The sequence below is a fragment of the Gracilinanus agilis genome, chromosome 4 (assembly GCF_016433145.1).
Source record: "Gracilinanus agilis isolate LMUSP501 chromosome 4, AgileGrace, whole genome shotgun sequence".
Taxonomy (NCBI): Eukaryota; Metazoa; Chordata; class Mammalia; order Didelphimorphia; family Didelphidae; genus Gracilinanus; species Gracilinanus agilis.
Window position 1 is genome coordinate 368,929,923 of NC_058133.1, and position 12,726 is coordinate 368,942,648.

The 12,726-nt window shown below is 39.2% G+C and overlaps 1 protein-coding gene across 2 annotated transcripts in view; it reads left to right on the forward strand.

The window, feature by feature from the left end:
• DSE (dermatan sulfate epimerase) overlaps positions 1 to 11,590 on the forward strand; it is a 52,443-nt gene extending 40,853 nt beyond the window's left edge. Inside the window, exons 3-5 of one of the 2 annotated variants that reach the window (XM_044676798.1) lie at positions 3,411 to 3,650; positions 6,724 to 6,931; positions 8,656 to 11,590. In XM_044676798.1, coding sequence (XP_044532733.1) covers positions 3,411 to 3,650; positions 6,724 to 6,931; positions 8,656 to 10,426 — 2,219 coding nt within the window. In that variant the 3' untranslated portion in view covers positions 10,427 to 11,590. The remainder of the gene's footprint in view (positions 1 to 3,410; positions 3,651 to 6,723; positions 6,932 to 8,655) is intronic. The other variant, XM_044676799.1, reaches the window with a different exon arrangement.
• Positions 11,591 to 12,726: the final 1,136 nt, after the last annotated feature.

Genomic DNA, 12,726 nt, shown 5'->3' on the forward strand with positions numbered 1-12,726 from the left:
AAGCCCAGTGTAAGAGAACAGCATGATATGGCAGAAGGACCACCGGAATGGAATGCTAGGTTAGGGGATGCAGCTGGGTGGGCCAGTGGTGTCAGGAAGACCCAAGTTCAAATTCAGCCTCAGATACTTACCAGCCATGTAGCCCTAGACAAGCCCCTTAACTCCTATTTACCTCATAATAATAGTACCTCCCTCCAAAGGTTACTGTGAGAATGAGATAATAATTGTAAAGTGCTCAGCACAGTGCCTGACACATAGTAAGCATTGTTCCAATACTAGCTATTTGCATTATTATTACTCCTCATTCTGGCACTGAGAAACTGTGCAACGTTAGCTATTACTTCGCTTCTTTGACCATCATTTTTCTCATCAATAATATGGTGAGGGTATATTTGATTTTTTAAAATGGCTTTTAAATTAAAAAAAAGTGTCATCAGGTGTTTTGTTGGAGTAATGCTTATAAAATCTAGATTATAAGCTGCTGGACTGCCGTCAGTATATAATGTTCATATTGCTCTATATGTTCAAATGGAGACTTATCAAACATAGCTCTTTTGGACTTTTTTTATAAGTGCTTTTTCTTTCTTCCCCACTAAATTATTAGCTTCTTCAAGGCAGAAGACATACAACATACTAATGTATTAACTATAGCACTATAGTTCCTGAATATGGCATATATTATAATAGGAGAAACTGAGGACAGTTAGAAATTATTGCCCCCTCCCAAAAAAATCAACGTAAAAACCAAGCCATTGAAAATAAATGTGGATTAGAAGAGATTAGTGCATTTAGAAGTGGCTCAGTCTAAATTATGGAGTACAGAAATGTTGCTTCTGTGAGTAGGGCCTCCTCACTTCTCAGAAATAGGATATGTCCTAAATCTCCATCAGGAAGATTGAAGTGTCCACCTAATCTCGTCAAGGGATAAGGTGCCTCCCAATTAGTCAGACATTCATTAAGTAAACATATTTTCTGTGCCAGACACTGCTAGACGCTGTGAACAAATGAAATAAACCCTACTCTCCAGAAGCTTATATTCTAAATTTCACCTAGCTAAGGTAATTAATTATAATCTTGGAAATCAAAATATGTTCATGAACATTTTTATTAGAAAAGTGGTTGCCTGTGTGGAGCCTAGCGGGGGAAAAAAAAACCAAAGAGTAAGACATTTTTCATTTGATATTGTAATGATAATATATGACAAATCACCCAGAAATGAGGAAATAGATAAAAGTAGCTGGTATACAAATCACAACCTCTCCCAGAGACATGATATTGTAGGGATGAGAAACTCAAGTTAACCAAACTCTAGCTTTCTCTAGATCAAAAGTAGTACAACAGATAAATTCTGAACTTGCCTTTAATGGTAATTTCATTGCTACACCAACTAGGAAAAAAGCAGCAAGGGGGAATGGCTGTCGTAGATCTGATTCTGGCCAATAAGCAGAAATCAACTGATCTGCTATTAATCTACTTAAACCTTGAAAGGAAAGGGATTACTTCATTTCAAAGTTTGTGAAAGAGTGATAGTCTGACTACATCTAACTTTAAGAAGAGAAGATTTCAGAAGGCTCATATAAAAGACAGGTAGAATCCCATTTTAAGAATCCAAATTTAGGTTCTATATTATCATAATGAAGTCCCTCCTTTGATATTTTGATGTCTTTCTACCTTAGTCTATAAATCTATGGTTTCTTTGATGGTAAGCGCTCTCTTTGATGGGGAAGAATGTAACTTCTCCATGCTTCCTCATCTTAGGGGATTCTTTTCCATGTCCTGTAAGTCTTCCACAAGAGAGCATTCACAATATCCTAGCAGGTATCTTATTGATCCCTTGGCATTGCTTGGATACCTGTGGAGCATACTATTTGTCTATCACTTCCCCTACTCTCATTATATGACAGACTTCTCTTTTTTCAGTTATATAGCACTCTGATGACATTCCGTAACAGTGTTTCTCTTGTACAGATCCTTGTTGGTATTATGTTGCTCACACAGTATCTCTCTCCATTTCCATTGGCAATGCCATTAAGCTTATAAAACAATAAGATTACTCTTGTATGCTGTGGTTTAAAAAAAATGGATGCATATTTTTAGTTGCTAATACTAATTTAATGTGATAATTGCTCAATATATAGCTTTTTTCCTTTTTTTTTAAAAACCCTCACCTTCCACCATAGAATCAGTACTATGTTTTGGTTCTAAGGCAGAAGAGTGGTAAGGGCTGGGCAATGGGGGTTAAGTGACTTGCCCAGGGTCACACAGCTAGGAAGCCATATTTGAACCTAGGATCTCCCGTCCCTAGGCCTGGCTCTCAATCTACTGAGCTACCCAGCTGCCCACTATAACTATTTTCTAATAAATATGTCTACATAATACACATGACCATATATTATTGGTGGAAATACTCGTATTCTCAGTTAAAAGTCTTTATGGTATGTCACATTAAGATTCAGAGGTGATCCTATTTTCTTTTTGTTTCTTTTTTTAAATCTTTACCTTCTGTCTTAGAATCAAAGGCAGAAGAGCCGTAAGGGCTAGGCAATTGGGGTTGACTTGCCCAGGATCGCACAACTAGGAGGTGTCTGAGGCTCAATTTGAACCCAAGTCCTCCCGACTTTGGGCCTAGTGCTCTCTCCACTGTACTTCCTAGCTGTGAGCCCTGTTTCTTGAGAGCTATATACTACTAAAGTACAAGGTCCGACTTCTGCCAAGCTGGGAAGTCTTCAGATATGGGCCTGACAAATAACTGTGTATTTACAGTTAAAGGACCAAATGAAGTACAGAGAAATTTATCACCAGGTTGGGTCACCAGTCACTGAGCATATTTCAGCCACAGCAGCTCATGTTGGCTATCACTTAAGGTACAGACAGATTGCGAGGGATTGTGATAGAAGCCTCCAAACTGAATCACAGATTCTTCGAGTTAGAAGGGACCAATAGTCAACTAATCTAATGCACAAAAGGAATCTTCACTATACCGTGCCTAACGAGTGGTTGTTCAGTCTCTGCTTGTTATTTATAGAATCATGGGAATCTTCAAGGAAATTTCAATATCCTGAAACTTCGTTATTTATAAATATTTGATGTTATCAATTATAAAATCCATAAATCATCAGAACCTCAAAAAACAATGCGGAGTATTTATAGTACTGGTATATTAGTGTATAGAACCTTGCTTTGGGTCGCTATTACTAAGCAAAGTATCTGGGATATAATAGTACCTTAAACCCTTGTTTCCTGTCTCAGTTGGGATGAGAAATTTATAAGATGCAAATAACATGCATTAGTCCATTTAATTCATTTGGCAGAAGCAATTATCTTTTCCCCCACTTAATGTAGAATATGGGTTGTTATGGTAGATGTTCTTTGCCAATTAATTATCATTGCCATGTATTTTTCTTGTTTAGGTTATCTTCAGGAAGCCTATTTGTGGACCAAACAAGTTTTAGCCATCATGGAGAAATCTATGGTCTTACTTAGAGAAGTCACAGATGGCTCCCTCTATGAAGGAGTCGCCTATGGCAGCTACACCACCAGGTCTCTTTTTCAGTACATGTTCTTGGTACAGAGACATTTTGATATCAATCACTTCAGTCACCCTTGGCTAAAGCAACACTTCGCATTTATGTACAGAACAGTCCTTCCAGGTGAGTTTCACAGGGAAGGCAAATTGAGAATGGTAACAAATGTTCACTAATGAATTCAATTTTTTTCTCCATTAAAAAAATATATTCTTTACTTACATATGCTAGGGAAGGAAGAAGCTCGTGGATTATGGGCATATACTCATCCCAGATATTTATCTCCTTAAGCAAAAGTGATATATTTGAGAATAAATATATTTTATACCTAAGCAATAGGGTATTATACCTGAACATAGGTGTATAGGTTTATGACAAGTACAAAATTACAATAATGGTATGAATTTTCAAAGCACAGGTTAAAAAAAGATTAAAAGGCAAGTTAAAAAATAAGAAATCTAACCAAAAACATTTCTTCTCTTTGTGTATACCATCTTTGTATTATATACCCAAAATAATTCATATGAGACAAGTACTTATACTCATCATGGGTTCATTTTCTTACACACATATATAACCTTTAATCTATCCTACTTTTTCATTCTTCCAATCTCTTAAAAAGTGGCTAGGTTTATAATTAAAAAAAAAAAGATTCCATCTACATTTAGAATTGGATCCATAGGTATGCAGGGCATAAAGCAAAAGAACACCTGCAAGTGAGCATATTCCTTCTAGGTTCTGATTGCTATCTAGTTAATTTGCATATGGAGACAGTTTAAGATTACATCTTTGAGAGATATAATTCTTGTCATCATTTAGGAGACTAGAACCGTTCAGTGACAATATAAAACTACTGAGTGAGTGCAGGATGTGCTGGCAAAAGACAGAAGAAATTCTGTGTCAAAATCACTTCTTTTGGTCAATTTTAGTGGCAGGACTGTAACAACTGATGTTTACATGGTTATAAAGTTTTCCAGGAATTTTTCAATATATTATGTCATTCAAGCCTCACAGCAAGAGTGTGTGGTAGGTACTATTACTCCCATTTTGCAGATGAGGAAAGTGAAGCACCTAGAAATGAAGCCACATATTGGAAAGTTTACAAAGATAATAAGTATCCAGAGCAGAATTTAAATCTACTTTTCATCGACTCTAAGGCCAGTACTCTATCAAATCCAATTCAATTCAAGCATTTGTTGTATCTCTTATGTGAGACATAGTCCTTGTTTTCAAGCTTTCATTTTTCTAGAGGAGCTTACATTGCACAGCCTCTGGAGGAAAGAATTCCTAGTTAGACTGATTATCCAGAATATACTCTAGAGTGGCCAGAGCAGGAAGTGAGACTTCTTTTTCTTTTTTGAGTATTTATTCATTAGGATCATAGATGTGAGGTGAAAGGAACATTGAAGTCATATAGTCTAGTCCTCTTATTTTACAGAAGAGGAATTTAAGGAGCAGATTGTGGAGAAAATATCTTTTTCTTTAGTCACACAGAAAAGAGCAGAGCTGGGATTTGAATCCAAGTCATCTGACTCCAATTCTATCATTTTTTTCCACTTTCCCACATTGTATACTACTTCATATAATTCTTTGTTGTTTTTTTTTTCAAAGAAATCTTTAAAATCTCTAAATAGCATAAAATTAAAGTCCAGATCTAACAACCACATCCCTTACCATGACCAGCCACATTAGTGACCAGTTCTTCATCTAGGTCAGTGATGGGCAAACTTTTTAAAGAGGGGGCCAAAGGAAAGGAAATGCTCATCTGTCAGTCTGTTTCTAAGGCAACTTTCGAAGTTTCATTGTATTGTATCCTACTTGTTGTATTTGTCAGATTAGGAATAAAACATTTCAGGGGGCTACATCTGGGCTGTAGTTTGCCCATCACTGACCTAAGTGATCACACATGACTCCCAAGAAAGTAGATATCATATGGTTGGTTGGTTGGTTGTTGTTTTTCGTCCTCAAAGACAAAAATGATGTCACTGGTGATGTCTTTTGATTCATGCATAAACTGTATATAAGTGAGTCAGAGTTGCACGAAGTCATCAGCCTTAGTCTCTCTCTTCCAGAGTCAATGAAATCCAGTAGCAAGTCAAAAGGCAAGCCAACAGATGATGCTATCAAAAAAGAAAAATCATTATGTGGGATGCAATAAAATAATGTACTCTGCATACACTAAGTATTTTACAAATATTAAGGTTTCTAAGTAACCTCATAATTTAAGTCTAGATTCAATAACCCACATCCCTTACCTTGATAAGTCATATTAGTCCTCAATTCTACCTTCACATAGATGATCACCTATGACTCTCAAGAAAGTATATATATATCAGAAAGAGAACAAGACAATATTTTTAAAAATACTTATGTGCAGAGCACTGTATTTGACACTAGGAGAAATAAAGGATTTAAATTGATTACTTCTTTGCCAAGCATTTACTAGAGAGAAAAAGGGAGAAGTAATCTTGCATTGTTAACTCATAATAAACTAAAAACAGAGTGGGAAATTTTTACGGAATATGTGAAATGATTCCCTTTCCTAGTGTCTTATTTCTGTTCTTTGTCTCGTTAACTTTTTCTAGTTATGCTTCTTCATCAATTGCAGCCATTAGTTCTCCATCTTTTCTACTTTTTCTCCTGAATACTGAGGTATGCCCAGTCCTGTGTTCCTTTCCTCTTTGTTTTATGTCTAACAACTCTGATTCTGTAACCTTCCCTCCTGTTTTCCATATCTCTTGAGATCCAACAAGTAAAAGGCTGGGGTCCCAGAGAGTTATTATGCTTTCTTCTCAAACTCCATCCATTGTTATTAATTTCACATGTGCTAGTTATCTTCTCCTTAGAAAAAAGAAAAGAGAAACATAATAATCAGTGTTAACATCTTGCCAAAGGATATATAGATTGACTTGGTAAATGTTTAAAAAAAAAAACTAAGAACGCTTAATTTCCTAACTTTCAGTAAAATTGATGAGTTCTTGGGCTCTACATAAATAAAATATCTTCAGAATATTCACATAGGCATTTTGGTAAGTGGAATTTGTACAGGTTTCATAAAAGTAATTTCATGAATTTTTTTAGATTATTATGGCTCCCAGGGAAGTAAATATATAATGCATCAAGAAATGTTTATTTTCTTCACATCATTTTTCAAAATATTTGATTTGTTCTTTCATTCTTTCCCTTCTCACTCCTCCAGGCTTTCAAAGGACAGTAGCTATTGCAGACTCAAATTACAACTGGTTTTATGGTCCAGAAAGTCAGTTGGTATTTCTAGATAAATTTGTCATGCGTAATGGCAGTGGCAACTGGCTGGCAGATCAAATTCGACAGAACCGAGTCATAGAAGGTCCAGGAACAGCATCCAAAGGGCAGCGCTGGTGTACTTTGCACACTGAATTTCTCTGGTATGACATGATGAATTGTCTTTAAAGAGATATGGTTTTGGTAATCAATCAATAAACACTTTGGTAATCAATCAATAAATAAAAAATTTGGTAATCAATCAATTGAATCTAGCTTGAAGCTAAGAGATATCTCTGAATAGTTCTAATGTTGGTGTTAAAAGTCTTTCCAGGGTTGCTGTTCTCTCTTCTAGCAGGAGAGATCACTTTCCCAGTTTGCATTATCACAGAGCAAAGCATACACATGTGATTTACATCAATTTTGGATACAGGTACAAAAGAGAAAAAATTAGCTTTGGGCTAGAGCTACTTTTGTTGCTGTAACATCACAAATTTCATACGATAACATGTTTCAACAAATGGAGTATGAGAGCCTCCTGACTCTGAAGAACTTGTTTCTAACCATGTTTTTTAGAATTTAAAAAGTGTATACAGCAACCTTGCTTTGATATAAGGGCCATTCGTCATTGATTTGCCTTAATTTCAGAAGATAATCTTTTAAGTCTCCAGGGGAAATGCTATATCACTATCTGTTTTATGTGTTTCCAAGTACAATGTCATGCAATACTTTGGAATAAAAAAGGACAGAGAATTGATTAATCATTAACCCTTTAAATCTTTTCCATCATTTGGATAGTGAGCCTCTCATGACTTGATGCTTTTACTTTATCACAGTTTAACAAAAACATCAAGCCATGAATGAAAAAAAAAAATAAAGAGGATAATGCTACTGCTATCTGATGCACATTTTCATTGTTAATTTGCATTAAGAAAATCCTTGGGACTTATTGGCCCTACATGAAATTGCTAGATAATGTCTCCTACCTGCCAAAATTGTTGGATCTAATCAAGACGATTAAAAAACTGGCTACAGGACTTCCTAGCTCTGTGACCCTGGGCAAGTCCCTTAACCCACATTGTCTAGCCCCTACTACTCTTCTATCCAGGAACCAACACAAAATATTAATTCCAAGATGGAAGGTAAAGGTTTTTTTTTTTTTAACCCAAATGGCTACAAGGAAACATCAATATTAACTATGAGCCGTTTTCTCTCCACTTCTTTCTGTACATGAACTCCAGTGGCATGAGAAACATACAGAAAACTGAGAGAAAGTTTATTTTTGACTAGTCTCTGCTGCTCGCTGTGAATTTGCATTGATTCTGCATACCTAGTGGCCTGGGTACTCGACAAGATATATAGCAAGACTGACTTCTTATTGTCTTGAAACTCAGACATCCCAAAACAGCAAGTCCAGAATCAAACAAGTATCTTAGGATAATGCAGGGCACTGTTTGCATAATCTTCCCCCAAATAATTATGTACTTATTTCTTTTTTTGTATATTTATATATATATATATATGTGTGTGCGGTCATATACATGCACTCGTGTATATATAAAAGTTCAGACTTTCAGTAGTTTCTGACTTTATTCATGACCTCATTTTTTTCTTTTTTGGCAAAGATACTGGAGTGGTTTGGCATTTCCTTCTCCAGCTCATTTTACCAATAAAGAACTGAGGCAAACAGCATTAAGTGACTTGCCTGGGATCACACAGCTAGGAAATGTCGCAACCCAGATTTGAACTCAGGAAGATGTATCTAGAAAGATCTATCCGCGTGCCACCTCGCTGCCCCAGTTTGTCTATTTTTTGCATATTATTTTCCCCCAGGGACCACATCAACTCCGACTGACCCAATTCTTTATTCCAATACTTCTCTTTATAGGTATGAAGCCAGCTTGGGCTCCATCCCTCCCCCAGACTACGGCACCCCCACGCTTCATTACTTTGAGGACTGGGGGGTCGTGACTTATGGAAGCGCCCTGCCTGCTGAGACCAATAGACCTTTCCTTTCCTTTAAGTCGGGAAAGCTGGGTGGCCGTGCAATCTACGACATTGTCCATAGAAACAAATACAAAGACTGGATCAAAGGCTGGAGGAATTTTAACGCGGGCCATGAGCACCCCGACCAAAACTCGTTCACGTTCGCGCCCAATGGCGTGCCCTTCATCACAGAAGCTTTGTACGGGCCCAAGTACACGTTCTTCAACAACGCGCTCATGTTCTCCCCGGCCGCCTCCAAGAGCTGCTTCTCCCCCTGGGAGGGCCAGGTCACGGAGGACTGCTCTTCCAAGTGGTCCAAGTACAAGCACGACTTGGCGGCGCACTGCCAGGGCCGCGTGGTGGCCGCCCTGGAGAAGGACGGCGTGGTTTTTATTCGAGGGGAAGGAGTCGGGGCGTACAACCCCCAGCTCAGGCTGAAGAACGTCCAGCGGAACCTGATCCTCTTGCACCCTCAGCTCCTCCTGCTGGTGGACCAGATCCACCTGGAAGAAGACAGCCCCCTGGAGGCGGCTGCCAGCTTTTTTCACAATGTGGACATGCCTTTCGAGGAGACGGTGGTGGACGGCGTGCACGGAGCTTGCATCAAGCAGCGCGGGGGCACATACAAAATGTACTGGATGGACGATACGGGCTCCAGCGAGAGGGCCACGCTGGCTTCGGTGACGTACCCCCGGGGCTACCCCTACAACGGGACCAACTACGTGAACGTCACCACGCCTCTGCGGAGCCCTGTCACCAGGGTAGCCTACCTCTTCATAGGGCCTTCCGTGGACGTGCAGAGCTTCAACGTCCACGGGGACGCCCAGCAGTTGGATGTGTTTATCGCCACCGGTAACCACGCTTACGCGGTCTACCTTTGGACTGGGGAGGCCTCTGGGCAAACGGCCTTCCTGCGAGTCATCGCGGATCGCAGGAAGATTCTGTTTGATCGCTCCGCGATCGTCTACAGTGCCCCCGTGGCCGAGGTGAAGGACTATGCCGGCATCGTAGAGCACAACCTGGAGCATTTTAAGCCGGTCTTCCAGCGGCTCGAGAAGCAGATCCTGTCCCGGGTCCGGAACTCGGCCGGCTTCCGCAAGACGGCCGAGCGCCTGCTGAGGTTTTCAGACAAGAGGCAGACGGAAGAAGCCATCGATAGGATATTTGCCGTCTCGCAGCGCCAGAGAAAGCAGCAGCTCCAGGGCAAGGCCAAGAAGAATCGGAGGGCCGGCGGCAGGCGCTACAAATTCATCGATGCCGTCCCGGACATTTTTGCACAGATTGAAGTCAACGAGAAAAAGATCCGGCAGAAAGCTCAGATTTTGGCGCAGAAAGAGCTGCCGATAGACGAGGAGGAAGAAATGAAAGACCTCTTAGATTTCGCTGATGTCCCCTATGTGAAACATAAAATCGGGGCACCCTTCAGAGGCCAATTGGGGCAGGCCCAGATGGCGACCACCGCCCGAAGTAGGGCCCCCTCCATATCGGCTTCCTATACCAGGCTTTTCCTTGTCCTGAACATCGCCATTTTCTTTGTCATGCTGGCGATGCAACTGACTTACTTCCAGAGGGCCCAGAGCCTGCACGGGCAGAGATGTCTGTACGCCATCCTCCTGGCGGATAGCTGCATCTTACTGTGGTTGTACTCGTCCTGTTCCCAGTCTCAGTGCTAGCCACCAGGCGACTCGGAACTGCCCAGCCTTTCCGTGGTCCCTGGAATCTAAGCACAACCCAGAACCCCCTCAGAGGGGGCTAATAGTTGGGCTGAGTTTAGTCTTCTCAGATGCCTTCCAGGGAATCTGAGAGCAGGAGAAAGAGAAGGATCTTTCCAAGAAGTGGAGAGAGAGAAAGCAAAGCTTGGGGCATGCCCAACTCCTGTCAGAGAACAAAGAATCACTTGGTGGCCCCGTAACATCTGGAAAAAGCATTTTGCTTTGCTAATGATAGTAGTCAAACCATGACTACTTTTAACTGAGACAAGAAGTCCAGAACTAAGCAGTTATCATCCTTTCTTTTTTTTTAACTGTGGCTTTAAAAAGAGAGAGGGAACTGATTTTAAAATTGGTTTTGTATCATGAACTTGATGTTCATCTGAGATACTATTTGGTGGCTACTGGAGAGTTTCTAAGTCTTGAAACACAAACTCTGTTGAAACATAATCCCTTAAGGGTAATGAGTAGTCTTCCCACTATCTCCCTCCCCACTTCATTCTTAAGTACATGGGGCTAAGCATTGGGGAAACAAAAAGAAAAACTAAATAGTCCCTGCCTTCAGTGAGGTCATATTCCACAAGGGATACAGTCCGTATGTGTGTACACATATGTAAGTACACATGCACATATACATACATGTTTATATACCTATATATTACATGTGTATGTACTATGCCTACATAAGAATGCCCACACAAATACAAATAAAAACAAGCATCTTGGGTTCATCTTCAGATTGCAAAAGAGAGACAAAGTACCATGAAAAACTTGATATTTTTCCCCCCAGGGAATGGAAAAAAAAATCCTTGACAGTATAGATCTGCACATTCATATGTATATGAAAATAAAACAGCCGTCTGACAAAGACTTCCCAAACTTTCAAGTGTAGTTAGCTTGAAATGAATTCTCCTATCTGATTCATCATCACCTTAGGAGGTTTTATTGTGACTGAGACTTAAGTCTGATCCTGCTAGCCTTTGTAGGCAGCAAGAGGGATAGAGCACTGGGCCTGGAGTCAGGAAAATCCCAAATTCACATCTGGTCCCAGATGTTTATTAGCTTTGTGACCCTGGGCAAGTCACTTAACCTCTGTTTGCCTTGCTGCCCTGGAGAAGGAAAAAAATAGCAAACCACTCCAGTATCTTTGCCAAGAAAACCCCAAAAGGGGGTCTGAAGAGTCAGATAGGACTGACTGAACAACAACAATCCTTTGTATGGGAGGAGAAGAAAACTATTGGCTAAAAAGAGAAGTAATTGGAGCAGTCATTTGTGGCTTAGAGGTAGATTTCCATACCAAAGAAAATGAGAAGCAAAAAATTATATAAGATGGATATGTTTCTAATGGGGGAAGAAATGCTTTCCTTCGAGTTTATTTTGCTAAATAAACAGATGGTTATTGTTTCAATGTGTATAGTCTTGTTTTTATTATGTAAAAATATGTAGGATGTCCAACTTTTTTTTATTCTTCAAAAACTTGTGTTTCACTGGAATTGCATTTACAGATAGATCCCAATTAGTACAAATGATGAATCCTATGAAGTAGATAAATGTATTAGATTCACACTATTTGGAGTTACGATCATGTAATGTAGTAATTGGTTCAAGCCCATTGGAAATATACAGTGCAAATTCAAATACTGTAACCGTTTCACAGGATCCAATATTTTCACTAACTAGGACCTGGTGTAATATAGCTATGAGAGAATTAAACCAATTTTTTTCCATCTCCTTTTGACACAAATATTCAGAATTTTGACCTTTGACCCTTAAGATAAACATCAAGGAATGAGATTGGTTGATAATGCCAAACATTAAAATTAATGTGAAATTTCAAGACATGGATTTTGTATCTTCACAAGTAACACATTTGCACTATTATCTGGAAGGGAAGGGTAACCTTAATTGCTTCTTTTTTTTGCAAGCCAGTCCAGAGAGAAATCAAATCTCTTTTAGAAAAAGATTTTTTTCCCCCCAACCTTTAGCTGTTATACTTAAGCACATTTGAATACCTTTCATTAGAAAATGTGCAAACCATTTTCAGGTTGATTTTCAGAAAAATAAAAGAGAAGTTTATTAATGTATATGCCTAAAATGACGGTTGTTCCTTTTTCCTTTTTTATTGGTAAAAGTGACAGTTTTTAACAAGAGTTGTTTTTTGATGGATTATCATCTGCTTTATTTTTTCCTCCCAACAGGAGGTCTTTTCTTCCAACTTGACAGTTCTAAACTTAACCATTCTTTTATGAGATAACCACAGATTT